This window comes from Falco punctatus, assembly GCF_963210335.1.
Source record: "Falco punctatus genome assembly, chromosome: Z".
Taxonomy (NCBI): domain Eukaryota; kingdom Metazoa; phylum Chordata; class Aves; order Falconiformes; family Falconidae; genus Falco; species Falco punctatus.
This window is the reverse complement of record NC_137586.1, coordinates 28,419,215-28,443,432: the sequence shown is the minus strand read 5'-3', so window position 1 is coordinate 28,443,432 and position 24,218 is coordinate 28,419,215. Positions and strand designations below refer to the sequence as shown.

At 36.4% G+C, this 24,218-nt stretch overlaps 1 protein-coding gene across 4 annotated transcripts in view; it reads left to right on the top strand.

Annotated features, from left to right (window-relative positions):
• TNPO1 (transportin 1) overlaps window positions 1–22,438 on the top strand; it is a 59,605-nt gene extending 37,167 nt beyond the window's left edge. For 3 of the 4 annotated variants that reach the window (XM_080372235.1, XM_080372236.1, XM_080372237.1), the window contains 12 exons: window positions 2,143–2,314; window positions 3,764–3,850; window positions 4,634–4,741; window positions 4,945–5,103; window positions 5,194–5,281; window positions 5,916–6,014; window positions 6,219–6,314; window positions 9,137–9,212; window positions 10,010–10,109; window positions 11,544–11,618; window positions 15,515–15,578; window positions 17,112–22,438. In XM_080372235.1, coding sequence (XP_080228361.1) covers window positions 2,143–2,314; window positions 3,764–3,850; window positions 4,634–4,741; window positions 4,945–5,103; window positions 5,194–5,281; window positions 5,916–6,014; window positions 6,219–6,314; window positions 9,137–9,212; window positions 10,010–10,109; window positions 11,544–11,618; window positions 15,515–15,578; window positions 17,112–17,284 — 1,297 coding nt within the window. In that variant the 3' untranslated portion in view covers window positions 17,285–22,438. Of the gene's footprint in view, window positions 1–2,142; window positions 2,315–3,763; window positions 3,851–4,633; window positions 4,742–4,944; window positions 5,104–5,193; window positions 5,282–5,915; window positions 6,015–6,218; window positions 6,315–9,136; window positions 9,213–10,009; window positions 10,110–11,543; window positions 11,619–15,435; window positions 15,579–17,111 lie in introns of all 4 variants that reach the window. The other variant, XM_080372238.1, reaches the window with a different exon arrangement.
• Window positions 22,439–24,218: the final 1,780 nt, after the last annotated feature.

Genomic DNA, 24,218 nt, shown 5'->3' with positions numbered 1-24,218 from the left:
CACACCATTAATGGAACGGAAATATGTGGACCTCTTGTGCAGGAAGCTCATAAATAAAGCTTTTACATGTCAATTTGTGTGGGGCAGGAGTACACACAGCAGACTGCCAAGAAGGTTTCTTCATAAAGCAAAGTTAGATTTGCATCTGATTGTATTCTAAATACTTGAACCAGGTAGCATTATTATTATTATTATTAGTGGTGGCAGAGGTAGTATGATGATGATGATTACTACACCCCACCCCCAATATCAGTAGTGGCTAAGGACAAGGCTGAGGTCAGAGTTCTTGTGATAAGCTTTGCCCAAAAAGGGACAGATGTATACTTGCCTGAGAACATATACAATGAATTTAATGAAATTTACTTAGTAAATTAGAGTATTAAATATGGTTTCCTTTTTTTCTCTAAATGTTTTCCAAGATTAGGCTAGCAAATTTGTTGGGCTTTAACACCTGCTTCGTTCTGTCTTTTCATAGTGATTCTTCTGTTCCTTCCTGAATGAGCACAAAAATGTTGATATAACACTACTTCATGCATTTTCAGATCCAGGGAATCAGATTAAGTACAGATTCTACTAAAAAAACCCCAAACCACACCCACCCTCACCCCAAGAAAACCAGCCCACACTTCTGATTATACATTCCTTGTCCAAAACATGGTTGAAATGTGCATGTAGTTGAACACAGCTATGTTGCAGTTGTTAAATAATCTCATGTAGAGCTTTTGAAGAAAGTGCAATGGGCAGTCAAAGCAGTTAAGTTGGTAGGAAAGAGATAAAATGGAAATATTAAAAATAACAATACACCTGATTACTGTTTTTATTTAAAGGTCAGTGTCAAATTTATAGCACTTTTTTAAATGCTTTCTTTAGAGCAGAGGTTCAGTAAAATTACTGTTGCAGCTAAAAAATAAACTGGGAGACTTCACATTAATGAAAATGTAGAGCTGTTACAAGTCAAAACATACTCACTAGCTTTCTAAATTGCAAGGAAATACCATGGTCCTTCCTGGAGAGGAGCAAAACGCGGCATCCCTACAGTCAATAGTTGCACAGTTAATTTCTACCAAACTGAAAATTGGTAGGATACTGGATGTGACTTCTGTATCCTAGCCAGATGTCTTAGCTTTCGTTTTTGTGCTGTTGAGAAACTGCTTCTTTAGTTGGTGACACCCAAAAAGGTAGTTTACTGAAACATGTTTTCCTGCTCACATTGGATGGCTTTCTGGAAGAATACTTCATAATAATATAAGTTATAAATAAGTAAAATAAGAATGCTAGCCACTTAACGTTCACAGTTGCATTGTGTTAAGAAAAAGGCATTTCTGTATTTGGTAGCACAGCAATAGGGAATGGTTTGCCTCGTGCAGTGATGCATGCATTTTTAGTGCAGGGATAGGCTAATAATAATCCTGCTGACACAAGCTAGGCCAGTAAATCTTCAATAGCTCATATTTTTTTCCTTTCCTTAGTGTTTCTCTCTGAAGCAGTATATCTGGGGCGGGGGCGGGGGGGGGGGGGTGCGCAGGAGCGTAAGTTTTGTTTGGCTTGGGTCAGTTTTTTTAATACTGTTGTTGAAACACTTGACAGACAACCTGAAAATTTTCCATGATGCCATGACATGTGTTTTGACCAAGCCTGGCTGAAATTGTTTATCCTCTGTCTTTGCTTTTGGTTTCCCGTGTCTTTCTCTATCTGTTTTCTATGCAGTGTACAGCTGAGAGTACAGGCTGATTTTGGCATAATACTGGCACAACAGCACTACAGCTTGTAGGTGCAGCTACAGCATACATTAACAATGTGGGCCATTTTTAAATTAAGTAAACAGCTTTTTGTTTAACCATTTCAGTTAGTATATTATAACTAGTTTACAGTAATGCTTTTCTTGGTCAGGGCTTCTTGTGTATACCTAAAGGGTTTTATTTTTAATTTTTTTCATCACAACCTAAGAGCTGAATCCTTACATGCTCAATCAAAATAGATCAAGGTTATCTCAGTAATACCATCTTGAAAACACATCTTTGATGAATTTTAGGACTAAATACAGCTTTATGTTTAAACAGAAGTGGATTGTGTGGTGCGTTTGGGGTCATCTTGTTTTGTTTTTTCCAAGATACTAACTGACCTGGTTTTTTTGTCCCTCAGTGCCTTTGCTACTCTAGAAGAGGAGGCTTGTACAGAGCTTGTTCCTTATCTTGCGTATATACTTGACACTTTGGTCTTCGCATTTAGTAAATACCAGCATAAAAATCTGCTCATTCTTTATGATGCGATAGGAACTCTAGCAGATTCTGTAGGACATCATCTAAATAAACCAGTGAGTATACCTTATGTTCTGTAGAAGCAGTCATAATTGAAAAACTGATTCAGTGGGTTTTGTAGTGTGCTTTACATGTTACAAAACAGAAATGCTGATATTTTCTGATACTAAATATTCACAGGTAAATTACATAGACTGCATGTAGTTTTCCCACTACATAAATACTTGCTATTTTGAATAAACAGTGGTGTGTGTGGTGGCTTGTGAAATGTGCTTCTCATCACATTTTTTCTCAGGCTCAGAATTTTTCAGCTCAGAAGAGGTATATGTATCGCTATGGGACTTTAAAGGAATTGGTGGAACGTGTATTTTAATTTCTAGTGGCCACTTTTTTTTGGTAACCACTTTAAGCATAACTAAGCTGCTTTGTGTGTCTTCAATGTGTTGGAGCACATCATCACTAGAAATTGCTTTATCGGAGAGTGGGACAGCCATCCATTTTATATATAAAAACTTTGTCTTTGGACAAAGCACAGATAATTCACAAGAAAATACAGTGGGGGTTTCTTTTAGTGTACATATATTAATTAATAGAATATGTATACATGTCACCTGCATGCATCTTATGTTGGTTATTGAAATTTGTTTTATTTCTCTGGAGTGCTTCACTGACATAGACACACTAGAATAAACCAGTTTGAGTTGTTTTCATGGCATTGTACTTGCCATCCATGACCCCACACCATCAAAGGACCTCTTTTTCAGTCTCTTTTTGGCTCTGACCACCTTGACATTTGACAATACCAACAGGAAGCTAAATGGGAGCTCCTGGTGGTGGTGGGACTTTCTTCAGTCACTTAGAATTTTATGTCATTGGACGAAGCATTAGCTGGCAGCATCTGTTGGCTTTTTAGATACCTTCTGGGAGCAACAGCACTATAGGGTTACTTTATTCAATGACCTTGTGACTGTGGCTGTGCAGTGACAGGGAAGATGGAACACCTTTATTCAGAAGGGTTAAGTGTCCTTCTGGAGGGACAGGAAGTTACTTTCTTCATGGATGCTTAATTGCTTGAGGAAGAAATTTCAGGAACTTGGGAGGATAGGGTTGTAGCACCAGGACAATGGGAAATCATTGAGAAAAGCAGGTGGCAGATGTACAGCCAGAGCACACTGCTAGTAAAAACATTTTCCCTAGCCTCTAAGGCAATCACAGAGTTTTGTAGCAACCCAGGCAGCTAGTCTGAAACTAAACCTGGAGGAAAAGATTCACTCTGCAAAGGTACGTACAGGCTTCAGCAAAAAATCTTAAGACACAAATTGTAAATTCTCTTGTTAAGCTACTTCTACACATTGCAACAATGATTGAATTACAGTACATCAGGGGAGAGGAGTGTTGCTGAAAAAGAATATATATTGATTCTTAATACATCAGTTTCCTAGCTTTGAAATGAAATGGTATGCAGTGAAGTGTTTCAGCAGCTGATGTGTTTTCATCCTGCACAGGAGTATATTCAGATGCTAATGCCTCCATTAATCCAGAAGTGGAACATGTTGAAGGATGAAGATAAAGATCTCTTCCCTTTATTAGAGGTAAATATTAAAATTTGAGTATTTTTTATCAATTTATTTTAGGAATTACACTTTCTACCAAAGATGCTCCCACTAGGAAGCACGACTATAAAAGCTGACAGCGTTTCCCATTATGGTGAAAATATTCTGGCCATAGTAAGAAAATCTTGTGACTGAGGAAATATCATTAGGTTTGGCAGAAATCTTTTTTTTTTTTTTTTTTCCCCTGCCATTCTGGAGTGTTTTCTTCGGGATTCTTCTAGGAAAAAGAAATGTTCCATCCTCCTTTTATTCTTGTCTTCTCTCTCCTTGGTCTCCATCCCTTCATTAAAACTGTTGTCAGACAGCCTGAAGGTACGAACCAGACCATGTAGTCTATTCTGTACTTTCTGAGCGTGAAGCAGGAAAGCACCTCTAGAAAAATTATTTTCATAACTCTTAGGTAGTGTTAGGGCTTGCACATGGTCAAGATACTGAAGTTTAGTGTAAGTCCCGGCTGAATTATCCTAACTGGTTTTGTATGCACTTTCTTGGGTACCTCTAAGAAGATGCTGCTGCTGAGAAGTTTTCTTAACTGGCATGCATGGGAGAGAGTAGTAACTTGCTGATAGTTGCCTTGGCTCAGCTAATCAGTACTGCCTTTCTAGGTTGTGTTTACTTAATCAGTTACATGTGCATATGCTTAAAATACTAATATCTTTTACTTTACCTCTCCCAAATAAAAGGCACTTCACAGGTGTGAAAAAAGTAGTGACTGTTTTCTCTCTCTCTTTTTTATTTTTTTTTTTTTTTTTTTATTTCCAGTGCCTGTCGTCAGTTGCTACTGCCTTGCAATCTGGCTTCCTTCCATACTGTGAACCTGTGTACCAGCGTTGTGTAAATCTGGTACAGAAGACACTTGCACAAGCCATGGTATTTTTTTACTGCTATTCCAATATTTTCAGAATCTCTCCTTAAACCAGTTTATTAACTGTATAAATTTATGTGTGTGTTGGGAGGTTTGTAGTATAACCGTTTAATATATAAATGAAGCGGCAGTTCTGAAACTTTTTTTTCACACGTTCCCCTGAGAAAATCTAATACTAATTTTGAAAATGCATACTTATTTGTTGCAGTTGCATAATGCTCAGCCAGACCAATATGAGGCTCCAGATAAAGATTTCATGATTGTGGCGCTTGATTTACTCAGTGGTTTAGCTGAAGGACTTGGAGGCAACATTGAACAGCTAGTGGCTCGCAGCAATATCCTGACACTAATGTACCAATGCATGCAGGTGAGATGAGTATCCTGTTTGATCCAAGGATTTTTCTTAAGAGAATCACGCTTCTAGATTCTAGAAATTTTTTTTTCTTCCTCTTTTTAGGATAAAATGCCTGAGGTACGGCAGAGTTCTTTTGCATTGTTAGGTGATCTGACAAAGGCCTGTTTTCAGCATGTTAAACCTTGCATTGGTATGTTTCTTTTACTTGTTAAATGATCAACTTGTTTTACAAACTGATAAGAGGCTGGTTTAGCCATGTTAAGCTCCCTGTTCTGTGGATTGCCTTTTCATGGTGTTTTAAGTTTTCCTTTTCCTTATCCTTACTCCTGTCTTTGCGACCATAATTCTTTCTTAAAATTTAATTAAAGATGTGATTGCATTCTAAGCTTCATTGCTTTTTCACACATAGCTGAATACATAGCTACACAGGTGATTTGAGGGTTATTCAACTATATTGTAACACTACAAGTACTTGGTACCCGTGGTTTTTGTCTTCTCTCATCTTCTCATCTCTCCCCAGCCCCAGTATGGGAAAAGCAGACAAAAGATTTCTAAAGCTGTATAAAGATAAAGCCTATTAAAAACATTTTAAAATTGTAATTTGGAAAGATTTTCATTGATCTGCTTAGGTTTGAAAACCCAGGTTAATCTGATACATAGCAGAAATACAGCTCTTGTTAATTATATGTAGCTCTTCCCAAGTGTTTAAATAGGCTTACATTACTTTTTTTAAAAAAAAACTTCTTTTTTCCTCCATGATCTTACAGTAATGGGACAAGATAGTTGTATTGTGTGATGAGATTTTAAAATGTTGTTCTTTCTAGCTGATTTCATGCCAATTTTGGGAACCAACCTAAACCCTGAATTCATTTCTGTGTGTAACAATGCCACGTGGGCAATTGGAGAAATCTCCATCCAGATGGGTAAGTTGTTTTTTTTTTCTTTGAATCTCTGCACATTTAGCATGGTTTGTCTAGGGGTTCTGGATTTTTTTATAGTGATACTTCCATGTTAAAATTTAAATTAAATTTTAGATTCTTGTCCTTGTTCAATGTACCCAATCTATTTGGATTATGTATATTAATGGTAATTTTCTTCTGAATATTTTTTTTTTTTGGCTGTTCCAGGTATAGAGATGCAGCCTTATATTCCAATGGTGTTGCACCAGCTTGTAGAAATAATTAACAGACCAAACACACCAAAGACGTTGTTAGAGAACACAGGTACCCAAAAACTGAACGATACATGAAGGGAATGACAGATTTTTTTTTTTATAATGATTTTAAAAATTGCATAGGGAAACCACACCAGAACTGATATTATTGCTGTGTATTTGGCTTTTATAAGCAAAAGCAACTCTGTTTTGCAGAAGCTCTTACAAGTCTCAGTCTTGCAGCAAACCATCTATCATATATCTAGATTCTTAGTTATTGCTTTCTTACTTTTATAAGTTTTATTGTATTTATTTATCATCTATTTAAGTATTCTTCCAGTTTTATTTATGTATTGAATATGACAAATGTATGCAGTAACACTTAAAGACCTAGTTCACAGATTTTAATATATGCATGTCCTTACACGTGTACTGTATATATATGTCTAGTGTTTGAGACAAATGTAATTGGCATATATAAAACAAATAATGAACTCATAGAATTTACAAAAAATGCACTCATTTTTAAGACAGACTTGTAATATTGTGCACAAAAATCTAGATCTGTGATGGCAGTTTTACCACAACATAATGAAATTATGTTTAACTTCTATTGACTGGTCACTTAATAACAAATTTCTGAAAAGAATTCTAATAACGGCATGCATGGTTTATGTTCTAGCCCACAGCTTTGCCTTCCAAATTGGGAGCAATCCCCAAATGCCTTACTGAATCAGAATTTCTGAGGCTTGTTTCTTTTGCATTGATAGAGGGCACGTTCTGGTATGAAGAGCACCTTCCATACTTCAGCAAAACTTTATTAATAATTTGACAGGTTCTGGTTTACTATTTTACTCATTGAGAATCTTTTTTTTCTGTTTGCAAACTTAACTGTCTTGCAAGAAAATGACACTTTAGTCATGATACCTGACATGTTTGAAAATGATGCAAATTCAGTGGTACTGTTACATTCTATGAGCTAAGCAAGAGATAAATTTTCAATTTATATTTTTCCTCTGGCATTCTCTAAACTTAAAAGCTGTACTTTTTCTGCGCCCCTTCCCCTACCCCTATTGAGTATGGAAGGTGAACTTGAAGGAAAAATTACCTAGTTGTCTGGCATATTATAGGTACTACTTTTTGCAGAGATAATTTTGGAGCAAATCCCTACTTGTTGTGAAATATACCATGGAATAGGATAGCCATATAAATTTTCTTTCCCTTGCTCCTGCCCTGCCCCCCTTCCTCTACACCAGTGGATGTGTAATACCTGTAACTGAGAGGCATCCAGTATGTAAATGTTTGCTTCCAACATTGTTAGAGAATTTTTGGAAGCATCCAGGCACTGACTTTTTCTTTATTCTCTTAATAGTTACTTTAAATGTGGATGCATAACTGCAAATAAATGTTGAGTGTGGTGTACTTATTATAGTTTGTTGTGGGATATTGTGCTGCATGCCACTAGTATATGCAAGAATATTACTGTTTTCTGCTTTAGCTTCTATGTACTGAGCTATGAAAACACTTCTCCAATGGAAACATGAGACCACTTACAGTAAAAGTAATTGCATAGAAAATAATCAGTACATGCCAAGAAGTTGATCTTTGATAGAGATGACTATTCCTGTGAGAATTTACAGATAAAACTTAGAAGTGTATTTTCATTTGAAAGTAGCACTTCAAATGCAGTTTTGTAAGTTAGATCTGCCAAAAATTTTAGACACTGCGTATTGAAATTGAGTAACATCAGGGAAAAACAGTACATTACCAGTGAGCTGCAGCTTTCATGGAATGAGTATGTTTCAAACTGCTAGTATATCCTACACCAAACTTTTACTGGAGAAAGCATCATCTGCTTTATTGCATGTTTCATGAAACTGTTCACAAATGCCTGTTAATTAGAGTGTTGCATAGTATGTCCCTTGAACATAGGTTTCCTTTCTCTGCTTCATATAAATCTGCTGGATTTTAGTATTATTCATGTATTTTGCTTCAAGTAATCCTGATACATTATTCCCCACCCTTTCCTTTTTCTAAAGATTAATCTTCTGTGAGTTGAGCAAACACCATTAAAACACATTTACGTGATGATACTTTCTTCGGTCTGTCCCTTGGAACAAAGGACCATACTACCTAATCATGTGATGAAGCAGCTTTGCTTTTCATGTGTCCTTATGTCTTGTTTTCAGAAGTCTGATTCTTGCATGACTTCTATGAGGAAGTCTTTTGTGAACAAGAGAAATATTGGGATTAAAGAATAATTTTCTGCAGTCAGTTGCTGCGAGTTAGCATACAAGATAATGAACAGGACAAATATTTGGTGCTCTCTGAGAAGCGTTTCTCATCTATTTAGCATTTTTATATAGACCACTATTTTCCATGTTAAAGTATTTATAAATGTATTTTTACTGACACAGTAGATCTATTAAAATCTTGAATTCTAAATATTGAAAGAAAAATGTTTACAATACTTGATACTAAAACTGAAAATGGTTAATTACTTTTTATCAAGAATATCCATAATAGTACATTTCAATAGAAATTTTTAAATGTATGGTAGCTAAATTTATTGTAAGAGATTACTCTGAAGAGGACAGAATGACCACTTACATCAGAAAGCCTTTGGATTTTAAATTGTGTTTTTGGTGTTCTCTCATTTACTTTAATTTTTCTTTTACCCTGGAGAGTATACCATATATGTTGCTGCCTCTTATTTAGGGGGTGGTAATAAACAGCACTGGTGAAATCTTATGTTTATTATCATACACAGATTCTGTTGGTTTCTGTTTCTGAGTTATTTGTTGTTTTTTCTTTATTTTTTCTCCTCCCCCCTCATTTGCTCATGTCTTGGTTGGCGTTTGGTGGTGTATAACCGTGATTGCGTTACCTTAGCAATAACAATTGGTCGTCTTGGTTACGTTTGTCCTCAAGAGGTGGCCCCCATGCTACAGCAGTTTATAAGACCCTGGTGTGTATTATTCAATCTTTTTTTTTTAATTCATTTTTCTTCACTCTCTTTCTTTCTTTCTTCTCTCTATCTCACTTTTAGATATATTTTCAGTTGGTTACAAAATCTCAATCCTTAATCATTGCCAACCATGTGACTAATCTTGTCCTATCAGGTTTGTGAGTTTTTAGTAGCACCGTCATGTATCCTTTATGTTGTGGCTAACGACTAATTTATGCATGGGATAAGATTGTCACATGCTTGCTGTGTTAAAGCTTGATTATGAAAGAGCATTTTAAAATCCACCAGAATGATAATACAATGCATGCAAATACAGTAAAATTTAAACTGTGCATTACTTTACTTAAAATTCAGTCTGAGGCTTGAATTGCTGTAAGGAGTATATGTTTATAGATTTGTTATGTATAAAATAGCTTGCTTGCTGCTGTAAAAGTTAAATAACTGTTCTGTAAGTGGTACCTGACATAATTCATACTGTGATAGTAGTATATGTCCCGTTTCTAATAATGATAGTTCCTATAAATATTTCAGATACATGTTTCCTTTGTATTTAATGGAATACAGGTCACACTTTCTAACTGCATATAGTGCAACAGGAGAACAAGATTCAGGAGATGATGCCTGATGGGAATACACTAGTAAAGACTTTGGGCAACAAGTGTTTTTCTAAGTGTTCAAAGTAGTATTTCAGATCACCTGATCAGTGTGACTTATTCCATCAGATACTGTCATCTAGTTCTGACTTGATTGAAGAGAAAGTAGTAGAGTTAGCTAAATTTTGTTCTCCAACTTGCTAGGTGCACCTCTCTGCGAAACATAAGAGACAATGAAGAAAAGGATTCAGCGTTCCGTGGGATATGTACCATGATCTCGGTCAACCCTAGTGGAGTAGTCCAAGTAAGAAACATGAATAGATCTAAACTTCTTTTCTTTACTCGTGAAATGTAGTGAAAGCTGTATATGAGGTATGAAAAAGTTCAGTGTGACATGATTTCCTTCAGTACGTGATGTAGCTTTATTTTGAGGCCAAAATGTTTATATTGCAAATGATACATATCATGGTGCTTCGGTAATTATCACCTAGCAAAGGAAAGGAGAAGAGCATTGTTAAATATAGGTTTGGTCTTTTACTTACAAATAATATGTAAATAATGAACTTCGACTAAAAAAATTGTGTTTTGATGGTTCTGTCAGGCTGTTGTCAGGTTCTGTATGAGAATAAAAGGCAAAAGCTGACATACTTAAACCTATTTTCCAGATGTAACCTAGGCTTTTAAAACAAGAAGCAGAACAAAAACAGTAACCACCCATGCATTCTTAAAACTTGGGTAGGGAAGGTTCTGTTTCAGCTTTGGATATTGCTTAAATACTCAATGTGACAAGGAACGTGGAACTCTTAAAATAGCTATTAGATCTGAAGAATAGACTCTGACTTGCTCTTTAGTCTCCACACCTCCAAAATAAAACTGTATCGGTGTAATATTTTCTAAGAGGAAAACAAAGGTAATTTTCCATCTCCCCTGCCTCTGGAATTCTTCTTCTTGAAACACAAGAATTGAGCCTCTACCTTGTTTTGAAATGTTCAGTTCATTTCACTTGTGCCTTGTTCTGTACTTAGCATTTGCCTCTTCTACTTTCCCTTTTGTTCTTTCACATAGTCTGAGGGGATAATTAAGGACTTTTCGTTATCCCGTGTCTCCTTCTCTGTAGCCGTTATCCTTGGTTCCTACCCAAAAGCAAGGGCATTACCAGCTTAATGATTAAATACGTAATGGTGTAGTAGGAGTTAATGCAGGACAGCAGATGAACTAAGTATAGGGATTTTGGGGTGGCTTTAGTTTTGAACCTGTATGATAAACATTCTGTGTGTCCCAGGAAAAAAAACTTCTGGCTCTGATTAAAGTAGTACAACAGCTTTTTTTCTCCAAATGGAAATGTGCGAGAGTGAGTGAGTTGCGACTGTCTTGAATTTGGTGCTTGTTATTAAGGTGATTGGTTCTTGAACTTAGTATGTGTACTGAAAGAATCAATGTTAGAGAAGCGTATGTGGGAGGGGAGGGTTGTTGGGGTTTTTTTCTAACTGTGGTTTCGTTTAGTCAAAAATCTGATTAAACCAAGCTATTCCTACACTCAGCTATTTCTATTTCTGAACACTTAGGCATACAATAACTTACTGTTACTGTCTGAATTAACTGAAAAATGAATACATAAAGCAAAAGCAGTTGTGAATTAGGATGAAAGACCCTGCATAGTTCATAGAATGAACATCAAGCATTGTTTGCAGACCCATAAATTGAGGTTTCTAACCTGTGTGATTGTTTAATCTTATAGGACTTTATTTTTTTTTGTGATGCTGTTGCATCGTGGATTAGCCCAAAAGATGATCTCCGAGACATGTTCTGTAAGGTAATGTTTCTAATATAACAGTATATCCTAACAGTGGTTGTTTTGGATCCTCTGTTGTTTTTTTCTTCCTTTCTGTTCCCACCGTTAGCACTTACTGGATTTGTGTTCATGGAGGCTTCTTTAAAAGGTCATAAACTTTCAGACAAAACAAGATAGAAATTCTAACTTTTTCTTTTCTAACCTATATTTTCTTATATGCATTTGGATTATTCTGAACTTTTCTAAACAATATTGAAAAGTTCACTGGATATCTTATTTGAAAGGATAATCATCATCCTTAAAGAACTTTTCATAATGTCCACCTTACTGAGTTTTACCTGCATTTAAAAGAACGTGGTTTTTTATACCATATGTAAAACTTTTATCTGTAGAAAATAAGATTTGTATGGTTCAAGATTCCTTTTCCATGAAGATGCTTACTTTAATTTCTCTTACTACTGCTGGAAGTAAGTTTTCAGGATTGCTTCATTCTCCACAGAATCTCTCGTGGATGAGTTATATGCAAGCAAAAGAACTGTTTGCCTTGTTTAAAATAAGCAAAAAAAACCCCACCCATAACGTGATATATTGTGTTTTGGCACTAATGTATCAGATTAAAAAAAAAAAACCAAAAAACCACAACTTACTTCTGTTACATGAGCAGTTGCTGTTACTGTTCAGTAGTGTGGCTCCCCTCACAACCTGTAAAGTGAAATCTCTGTTTTTAGGAAGGATGTATGTCAAAAGTTCATGATGCTCCTCTTAAAGAAGAAATAGAGTATATCCCTAAGCACTTACTAGGATAATGGGTTAGTACTGGTGCTTTTTTTTAAAGTAATGCCATGTGTGAGCATTGGAAGAGGAGATGGAACTTTTGTATCCCATCTGTAAGAGCAATGACAGAAATCTCGCTGTCTTAGCCTTTTAGATAACTGGTCTCCTCTGAAGGAGCACCAGGCCCAAGAAATGCACAGCTATGAGTGTTCTAGCATCAGCAAACAGTAAATACAGTCTTGAAAGACAATCCAGGATGCTGTCTGTGACGATTTTCCAAAGCAGTCTCAGTGTTTCTGCGCTGGTCCTTCAGCATTGAACACTTATATCAGTAAGTTAGGTTCCTCTTTTTCAGACTCTTTCCACATTATCCATGTGGGATCTAATGCATTCAAACAAGACACAGTGGTTCTTGGTCACTTGGCATAAGGAAATCCTTGCTTTTTGAAGTGTATTCTTTTGTGGTTTTTTCCATGCAAGAAAGGAAATGAAGCTTTCTTCAAGTGATGGCACGTACAGTTTTTAGATTACTGCCTCATGAATACATGACTGCTGTAGTCCAGTTAGATGTTTTTCCAACAATAATTATGCCTGTCAGGAACACTGGGGGGAAAAAAAGATTGCCCAGTGTTTCTTTTGTTTGTTTGTTTGGAGTGTTTTAGCACTAGAGTTGAGAGAGGAAATACCTCTTCCAAAAGTATGGGTGGATGAGCTGCTCATGTTGAACTCTGACACGTACCCTAAGAATTTTATCACTTTTTATAAAAGCAAGGTTTCTGAAGACTAGCTGAAGCTCACTTGCTAAAACTCTACTGGAAGATGATTTTTTTCAAGTGTTCCTTTAGTTATACCTGAACATTCTTCAATTTTCAGTAGTTTCTTGGCAGCTGGCTAATCTGACTCTTGGGGTAAGGAAAGAGAGGTGAGCCTGCTTGTGGAAGGTCTTTTCCAGGGAGAAAAGCAGTAAGTTAATTGGGGGCACTGTAATGTCGTTATTACTACATCCTGTTTAAGAGCAGCTCTGCTTGAGAACGTTGTGTTGAGGGTGAAATTGGTACCATGAGCTTTAACTTTGACATTGTCTTTTCTGTGAGCATGTGTTCATGACAGCCTGTTGCACAATTCAGTATCATTGAATTTAAAAACAAAAAACTTCAGACTCTCTTGGCATAATTTCCTATGAGGAGGAGCCATTTCATAGTATCACAGAATGGTCAGGGTTGGAAGGGACCTCTGGAGATCATCTAGTCCAGTGCCCTACCAAAGCAGGTTCCCCTACAGCAGGCTGCACAGGGTTGCATCCGGTCATGTTTTGAATGTCTCCAGAGAAGGAGACTCCACCGCCTCTCTGGGAAGCCTGTTCCAGTGCTCTGTCACCCTCAATGTAAACAAGTTCTGCCTCATATTCGCATGGAACTTCTGGGGTTTCAGTCTGTGCCCATTGCCCCTTGTCCTGTCACTGAGCGCCACTGAAAAGAGCCTGGCCCCATCCTCTTGACGTGCACCCTGCAGATATTTGTAGACGTTGATAAGGTCCCCTCTCAGTCTTCTCTGCTCCAGGCTAAAGAGGCCCAGCTCTCTCAGCCTTTCCTCATCAGGGGGATGCTCCACTCCCCTCATCGTCTTCATAGCCCTCTGCTGAGCCCTCTCCAGCAGTTCCTTGTCTCTTGAACTGGGGAGCCCAGAACTGGACACAGCTCTCCAGAAGCAGCCTCACCAGGACAGGGTAGAGGAGGAGGATAGGCTCCCTGGACCTGTTGGCCACGTATCTAATGCACCCCAGGATGATGCCATTGGCCTTCTTGGCCACCAGGGCACACTGCTGGTTCATGGGCAACTTGCTGTTGACCAGACCTCCCAGGCCCTTCTCCACAGAGCTGCCCTCTGGCAGGTCAACCCCAGCCTGTGCTGGTGCGTGGGGTTGTTCCGCCCCAGGTGCAGGACCCTACACTTGCCCTTGTTGAACTTCATGAGGTTCCTCTCCACCCAGCTCTCCAGCCTGTCCCGGTCCTGCTGGATGGCAGCGCAGCCTGCTGGGGTATCAGCCACCGCTCCCAGTTTAGTGTCACCAGCAAACTGGCTGAGGGTGCACTCTGTGCCTGCGTCCAGGTCCCTGATGAGCGAGTTGAACAGGACTGGAGCAGCACTGACCCCGGGCACAGCGCTGGCCTCAGCCTCCAGCCAGGCTCTGCGCCGCTGATCACAGCCCCCCGGGCTCTGCCGTCCAGCCAGTTCTCAACCCACCTCTCTGTCCGCTCACCTGACCCACACTCCTGAGCTTACCTGGGAGGCTGCTGTGGGAGACTGTCATCTGCTTTTGTTCTTTCTAATATTTGCCTTTTAACCTGCTGTTCTCAGAGCTAACATACGAAGACCTTTTTGATAGTATCATTTAATTTTCATAGTTCTCAGCTAATTTATTACATTGGAAGGTCCAGACTGAAACCCGTAAATTATTTTTTTTTTCCCTTCTCACTGGCTTTTGACTACCACTGACTGTGGATCCCTGTTAATTCAAAGCACAAAAGATTTTAACAGCTTCCATTTTCAGTGACAGTCTTACAGATTCCATGGAAAAAACAGAGCTCTCAGCGGATGCTTTTGCATTTGTGCTAAAGCTAACAGGTATTCATTCTGTCAAGTGCTGGCTGCAGATTTGGCTCAGGTTTCTTCCCACAGTATGTTACACATTTTGAAAAGAAACATGAATACAGTAATCTTAACATATGTAAGCCATTTTAATTGATGAAATATTTAGCCTTCTGAAGTGGCCTATCTCTAGGTTTTAAGTCACCTTACTCATTAAAAATACATATAGGTATGTATACACACACTAATTTTGTGTGGACAGCTATATTCCATCTGTCACCCTTAAAAGAAACATTTCCGTTAAAAAATACATTACTAGACTTTCTTTCTTTCTTAGTAGCATTTCAGTATTAAATTGGAGAATTCAAATGGACAGATGTATGATCCAGCAGTTTGTGGCTTACTGCATAAGTTGCTCATAAATAATGTAACCTCTGTTTAGTGATTATTTTGACTTCCCCCCTCTTATTTGTAGATTCTTCATGGATTTAAAAATCAAGTTGGGGATGAGAATTGGAGGCGTTTCTCTGACCAGTTTCCTCTTCCCTTAAAAGAGCGCCTTGCAGCTTACTATGGAGTTTAACCTCATGCACTGTAGCTGCAGTCCCATAATTAGAGGTAAGGACACAAATCTTTGGTAAAAAGAGGTGTATGACAGACTTCCTCCCTGTTTGCATTATATGAATCAGAGTAGAATTTTTCAGATACACTGGATATCTTCCCTACCCATAAGAAGGAAAAAAAAGTGGGATGATAGTATACCTAAATGATGGTAGCTATAGCAGAAGCGGTTGTCTGATCTTGTATTTTATTATTACAGAGAGAGAGAGAGAAAGAAGGAAAAAAGACGAGTGTATCGTACACAGGATAGTCTATCAAGATAAGACTGGAAGTGTAGGTATAACGAAGTGACAGTTCAAGTTTAATAAGCCAAGTGATGAATATGATCCTCAAGCCATCATACTCCCTTATGTCTTATGAATTAGTAGATGGCAGGTGTTGTCTAAGCAGGAATATTCATTCCTTTAGGGTGGGAAGGCAAGTTTGTTGATGCACTTCAACTATGAGAGGTCCCGTATACTCCAAATCACATACTAGATCTTTGCACTGAATAAAAGATGTTATGCTGATCTGTAACTGCTGTAACTGTAGAGCATGCTGTTTTGGGGAGGCTGTTGTGTTTATTATTGCCACGTTCCATTTTGTGCATCAATTCAGAATTGTTACTGTTCTGTGCAGAGAATGATTCAACTTCAGCCAAGAAAAGTGACAGTGCATTCTAGAATAATTATATTACACTACCCTGCTTTGTATGCTATCTGTGCACACTATAAAGCAAATTTCCCACGTGTGAAGTAGATGATACTGTGAAGAGATTGTTACACTAACCAAAAAAGAACGTGAATTGAGTTTGTTCATTCAGTATAAATTTGATACTTGCTGTAGAACTTTTATACTGAAAATATGTGACTGAATCATGCAATTCTCTTCTCATTTATTGTTGAATAGACAACTATTTAAAAGTCAGCCTAAGATTTTTTTCAAAGTCAGTGACATAAGAAATCCTGTTTGAACTGTATGTTTGGTCTGAACAATGGATTAAAAATAAACCAATGTCAAATATTTACACATTTATCAATGAGGGCGTTCTAGTTCTGGCATAAAGGTGTTTTCCTCTCCTAATGAAGAGGAATCCAAAGTGATAGAATTCATCATTATCTTCAGTTTGAACTGAGGAGACACTATCTATGGCTATCTTGTTTAATCTACCTAAAAGTAAAGTTGTCAGGTCAGTAGCAGATACATTTAATATTCTTTCTCAGTGTCATCACTACCTCTTAAGTTTGTGCTATGAAAAGCTTGTGAGAATATATAGGACTCGTTTTATCTGTAATCCAAGCTTAGGCACAATAGTGAACTGTCAATGTAGTTTTAAAGCATACGTTGTTTCATGAATAATAATTTACTTGATATAAATGGGCTTTTCTCTTAACACACTTAGAAGGTGTAATCTAGGTGTTAATTCATTTTTAAGTTAAAGGTTGGTGCCTACTGCTTAAAAAAGGCAAAAAAACTCTTTGTTTAAGCACAGATTTGTCAGTTAAGGTTAAAGATAAGATATAATTGTACCTTTATCTTTTTCTTTTACAGGTCCTTCAGTCTGGGAGACTATGAGGGAGCCTCTGCACCCAGGGAAAATGTTACCCTTTACTGGGGGGAAGGGTAAACCAGTAGGGAATACAGTACAATCCCAACCCTACTGGGAGGGGCGGGAGGGAGGTGTTGCCGTCACTGTATTAAGTCGATGTTGGGAAATGTTTTAACATCTGGAGCCTTTGTGGGTGGAAATCTGTCTCCTATTACAACTCTGCACTGTATGTGAAGAAGAAAAAAAAAAAAATCTAGTCACAAAACAGCACATTCTGGAATATTATGGGGAATTGTACCAAAATAAGAACCATGTAATTGAATCATAGGGATATGTAAAGAGGAAAACTATTTTGCGCACAATAAAGGAAACCCAAGAATGGGGGTCGCAAACAGTAAAAGGCTTTCTTTTTTCTTTTATGTTTTTTTAAGTAAGGGTTTTCTACATTATTTCATCCTGCTTGATGGGATTCCTAGGTATTTGCATGTTAATGAAGAACTACACAAATGAAGTTAGTACAGTTAAAATGCAGCTTGCATCTGTATTAGGCGCAGGCACTTGCAGTGTACAATATAGAAACCCCATAGTAAATTTAATAAAGGTTAACTTGGACAAAGTGAAGCAACCTGCAAGCTGCCAAATGAGTCACTCCTTTCATTTTTAGGGTAAGGGGAGGGACACTTCAAAGGAAAGATTGACATCTTTATTTTTACATTAAAAAATAATTAAAGTAGTGGATATGATTTAATTATTGTACTTCATTAGATTTTATTTCTAGAGTAAAGCATTATTCTTAATGTGCAGTTTAAGGTTCAGGCATGCATTCTGGCTCATAGTGATCAGAAGTAATTTAGTGGGAAAGTAGCATGCTTGCATCACATAGATTGAAACTGGTATACTTTTACCTATGTTGCGCCAGTTTTGTGTTGCAGTTTACCAATTCAATATAGCCCTGCATTTAAAATTCCTTTTCAAAGATTCTGTGGATTTTTATTTGATTAAGAATATAGATATAAAGTACTGTAGTTAACAATTAGGCCTTGAAATACCTTTTTAGGATCTGTTAAGAATAAGATTGATATTGTATTGTGTGTAACCTGCACAATGTGGAAAGCTGATATAGCTGTGCAAAATATTTGCCTCTGTGCTGTCAGTGTGATGTGCTTTCTGCATGGTTATATACTAGTGATTTTATCAGAATCTCTAAAAATGAGTTACATGGTAAGACCCGTTAAAGGCTGCATAAATGTTAGTTGGCACGTAAAGACAATTGTAGAAGTTGATGACATGATTGCTATATTTGTGTTTATTCCCACTCAACATACTACCTTCTATGCTTTCTTTTTGTTCAAAGCATGATCTTAAAGAGATGTTTTAAGTTAATAGATGTAATGCAGGGTATCTACACTGTATCGGCGCATGTTGGTGGCCCTTTGTGATGTAGTTAAATGCACAAGGGTGCAAGTTTAAAGCTACGGAGTGAAAGTTGGTTTGGATCCTCTTCATTTCATTTGTTTAGCTTTTCTGTTGTGGTTTTTTTTCCCTCTACTTACATGTGTTCCTGTGAATAAATCCTTGTTAAGTTAACCCTTTACTTTTCCTTCCATGTGTATTTTCTTAGTACTGTGAATGTGAAATCCTAACTGGTACACTTGATCTTGTGTCCATCTGAAAGTGGCAAGTCTTTAATAATTTAGATTGCCTAAAGAGTATCCCATGATGATAAAGGAAAATGGAGAGATTTTTAACTCTGCTGGTCAGAGATGATGCCACACCTTTCCATTTTTCAAGTGCTGCATAATTAATCTGCAAAACAAAATTAAGCCATAACAGCCTTTTTGTAGATTTAGTTTCTCACCTTTGCATTGCAAAATGGATACTGGATAACAGGTTTTGGGTTTTTTTGTTTGGTTGGTATTTTTTTTTAAGAACTTGCTCTTCTTTGCATGGTTCTGTTCTTCGACTGTTGAATGATTTAGCCATTGCACTGAAGTTTGAGCTGTGTGAGTGTGAACATTAACGAGTTTTTATTTTTATTTTTTTAATGCATGTTAGCATGCATGTTTTACATGCCCCCACCCCCTCTTTTTTTGGCTTTGCAAATTTTAATGGATTATGCCTGAAAAATAGTTTGGGCATGTACTGTATGAAGTACATTCACTAATGCTAGTACACAGTATTTATTCAGTTTGGTCAAAATTGCATGTGGTAACTTGCTTTCAAATTACATCGCTTTGGTAGCAAATGCAAAATTCTTTCTTAACTAGTAACTCTGAAGCAAATCAGTAGTAGTCACTAAAACCACTTTAAAAGCAAATTCTGGAAGGGAAAAAAACCCAAACCTTTACAACTTAGCAAGGTGGGATGTTATTTTAGACCCAAACTTGCTTTAATTTTGAGTGTGTTTTGAACATTAGGGAAGAGTTTCAGAGAAATGACATTAAAAAATCTGTAGAAGAAAAAAACTACCCAAATAATTTAGAAAGCCCTTTTAACCAAATAAAACCACTCCACCTCACCCCGGATTAGCTTAGGATGCCACTTTTGTACATACATATTTCAATAGGTATTTGTACAGATGTGAACTGATCTCGTATAACAGCAAGGAAAATAATTAAAATAAGGCAGAAATAAACAGTACTGACAAAGTAGTCTCTTGTATCAGTAAGTTCTGTCATGGTATATTTTACTGCAAATAAACCATTTCCTATTGCATAGTGTAGCACAGAGATTTGCAGAAGCCATTTAGGGTTTATTGTGAGGTAAGAAAAGTTCTGAAACAGCATTAACATTTATAATTCAATTATTGCATCATGGGATATGTAAAAAGCATCTTAATTCTTGTGGTGTAGTCTTGACAGTTCTTGAATGTGGACTGAATGTTTTTACTGGTAGAATTGTGAGTTTTGTCTTTGTTACATTCCAGTGTTTCTGCCTCTTGGCATGCTAAAAGCACGGCTTACTTCATTTGCTCCTTACACACTGAATAAAGTGCTGTTAGTGTGCTAAACTACAGAAATAGCCGCTGCTAAGTAATGGTGTAGATTTTCTACTTGAATATTTTTGTTGTAGGAACCTCAGGAGGTCAGTGTTTACTGTTTTTTATATATGCCTTTTTCCTGTTTTGAGTTTCCCTTTTTGAAGGATGCTGAGAGTGAACAAAAGCTGCTGATCAACCTAAGTTGGTAACAGAAAGCATATTTACAATCTTTGTAAATGCATCTTTTTGGCAGTTCTAAATTGTTGTTAATCTTAAATGAAGTTCAATACTAAATTTTTTTCATTACACATTCAGGAAACAGCTCATTTCATTTAGGGAAAAAGATCAGAATAGTTCATTATTTTAACCAGTGCAAGCAAAAATAATCAATTTTGTAAATTTTTTCCAAAGCTTGATTATTTTCTAAATCAGTGAATATGTATATATTTAAATTGTAATAAGCTAATTCTTATGCTTTAGTTTATTGCTCCTTAAAGCTTGTACTTAGAAGATTACTTTTAGAAGAATGGGTTTAAAATTTATAATCATTATAATTTTTAAAAGTTAAATCAGATAAATTTTGTAACTACTGATATACACTGTGATTTTTTCAATTTTTTTTTTGTTAGGACTTTTATGTTAGCTTAGCATCAGTCTTAATTACTTAAACTGCATATATTGTATAGTAGTAAAAAGTATATTTTAAAGCTTCAAGTGGCTTTCCTCAAGCGAAACTCATTGCTACTTAGAAATATTCAAATACTAGCTTTATCTCAGGTGAATACTCTTGTACCCTTTTTGTTCAGAACACATGCTAATAAAAAAGTGTCTTAATTATATTAGTTTATGTATTTAATTTGGGCAGCTTCTCTGTCTTAAACTTACTCTAACCTTCTATTGTGGCACAATAACAACTTGCTTCGCCTATTTTATTCATATTGAACGTATTAACACGTAAGGTGCAAAAACATTCTTCCCTTGAGGAGAATGCATCCATATTCAAACAATTAAAATATTTCTTGAAAAAGGCTTTAAATGCACCATTATATTAGAAATCATTTGTTTCAGATTTTCTCAAGGAAAGAAGTTGCAACTTAACACTAATTGCTTCAATACTATCTCTTTCATGAGGATGATAGATGCATAAAGCTTCTGTATAGGGTCTAAAGAGTAACTTTCTGTCTTAGATAAAGGTTAAGCTCTACAGCAAAATGACAAAACATCCTGCCATTATCTCAGTATAGACACTGATGTCGTTTGTATACATATTTGTTACATATTACATAAGTATTTCCAGTAACCTCATCTTGAATAACTAAAGCTTGATCAGTAGCTGTGTATTTCACTCACCTATGCATTCTCCAGAATGACTTGCATCCATCAGTCTTACAGGTGTTCTTCTCCAGTAGAAAAAGTTTTTGTCTGCCACTGATGCTTACTCTTTGCACTTAATGGTTGCAGCAAGCCAGTTTTAGATTATTGTTTTAAATGGGAAACTGAGGCGACTTAAGGAAACTTGTTGCTTGCCTTGACAAGTATATTCTGCTAAAATAATGATACTCCCTTGAATGTACTTATATGAGGGAAGTTTAAAATGGCTCTATAAGATGAATCCCTGCGTGATGTTACATTATACTTTAAATAAGCCAAATCCACTTCTCAAAGAATTCAGCACTTACAGTATAGTATCGTTTTCCTGTAAGCTGGTTCTGTTGTGCTACTTTCACCTTAGGTATCTATTTCCTTACTTTGGGTGAGCAACAAAATGGGGTGTTTCTTGCAAGGATGGAGATTAGAAAAAAAGATTTGTATAAGCAGGTTCATTTGGCTGTCAAAATCTCCAGTGTAATACTATCTCTTTTCATGGGAAGAAATAAGTATTTTATGTTGTACGTTGTCTGACTTACTAATATTAGACACTTAAAAAACCTTAAATTGGATGCAGTGTACAAAATAGTTTAAAATGAGAGATGACTGGATCTTTCTGCTGACAACTTAGGTTGTATGAGTTTTGCTTGAAAGCTTTAAATCTGATGTTTCTGTATTCCACAATGTTGGACTGTTTCCTTCAAACATATCCTCCTGCAACCTCTCAAACTGTACTAAATTGAGTGATATTTCCTGAAGTTTGCCTATGTGCTAACAGAACTTCATTTTAAATAGAATATGGTTTTAATTTTTGATAAGCTGCTGAATTTTAAAGAGTTTTTGGGGCCACCAAATATTTTGGATCATGCAGAGAATATATATTGTACTGTAGTAATTTTGTATTTACATTTGTATGATGTGACATAATAGATGTGAATGTTAATCACTGCTTGATTATGTTAATAAAGTTGTTTAAATATAGATGTTGCATTCCAATTTTTAATGAAAGATTAAAATTTCATGTTCAATTTATGTTTTGCCTGACCCAGTAGTGCACTCTTCTGGTTCAAACCTGTAAGTTCTGGAGTCTTTTGAGTAGGGATTTTCATTGTATCTGAAAGGAAATTATCCTAGGATAAGTTAAGGTCAGTTCAGTTTAGATGCTTCATGCAGCTGGAGGGCAGAGCAGTGTAGAAATAGGAGGTTTACATGAACTGAAATTAATGACTGTTGTTGGATGATAACTGGTAGCTGCTTTACTACTGAGAAATGGTACATTGACTGTATTTTTGTTTGAGACATCTGGTAATTGCTAAGTCTGACCAAATGGGAAAGGGGAGGAAAAAAAAAAAATCTCATTGATTGTGCTATCAGTAATGTGAATAATATACAAGGAGTCAACTAGAAGTAAGTTAAAAATATTCAAGACCCTGAACCAAAACTTCCAGTGGTCTTGGTCTAATTTTATCTAGATTTTATGGGACCATGATAATACAAAATATTTAAAGACCTATTCTTCCATATATGTAACTTTATGATACAGTAGTCTCTAAAATAAAAGTATGAAACTAAGAGCAGCAGCTTTCTGGACAAAATTCACCCATGTTGATTTGAACATTTTATGTTTGCTTCTTCCAACATTTAACAGTTGGTCAATAGCATGTAGACAATTTGGAGATTTACATATACCTAGCACAGACAGCTTCTATAGTAATGATTAAATTCAATAAAATGCAGTTATAACTGCTTTCTAGAATAATAAAATTTATAGTATTAATTGCTGCATATTTAGCTGAAAGTCTGCTAACGAAGGACTTCAGTTTCCGCCTCCAGAAAGAGGAGCTGTTAATAGCAGTGTAGGTGTGTAGAGACCAAGCTGACAGCAGAGAGATCAGTTCCTGTTGACTGACTGAACTGGTGGCTGTGTGGAAGGGGATGGAGGGAAGTCTTTTATAGCCCTCCTCACTCCCCTTACGTTGGGGGGTACCTGTGATAGAACATCCTGCTGTCAGTCAGATGTTTTGTTCAAGTCTCCTACTATCAGCTTAGAGCCTGATCTTAAGCTGCGGCCTCTGATTTTGAGTCTGAGGTTAATTAATATCTGCATATACAAACGAGATGAGTAGAGTAAGTACTGTCATCTTCAGTAAGTGAAATGAATGTTATGACTAAGTTTGTGGTCAGATTGCAGAAGTGCAAAGGATTGTAGTTTCAATGTAGGTCATTCTGTTAAAAAAAAAAAAAACAATCACACAACCAAATTACATCTAATTTAAAGAGGTACTTGAATGAAAAAGTGTTTCTGTAGGAACATTGTGTGTGTAAATTTTATGTATGTTGAAGTGCTCACAGAGTAAATGTTGGTAGCTTTTATTCCAGAATGACTCACAATGAAACATACCGTTTATATATTATATAAAGTATTAACATGTAAAGTACATCTCTTTCAGAGGCATTTACCCTTGTTTTGCATAAAATTAGCATTATATACCATCAAAACCTCCCCAAAGATACCCAAATGTTAATCTGAATAATGGCAGACTTAAAATGAGGTGGTTTCCAATAATTGCTTTTTTAAGGAAAACATGCAATTATACTGCACATGTATTAATGCATATATGTGTAATTGATGGTGTATAAGGGGTTTTGTGACACCAATTCTTTTTTGCCATACTTTGATTTGAATCATAAAATGAAAATTGAGGTATTTATTTTGTAGCTTCAGGTATAAATAATTTTTGTTGGATTTTAATTTATATTT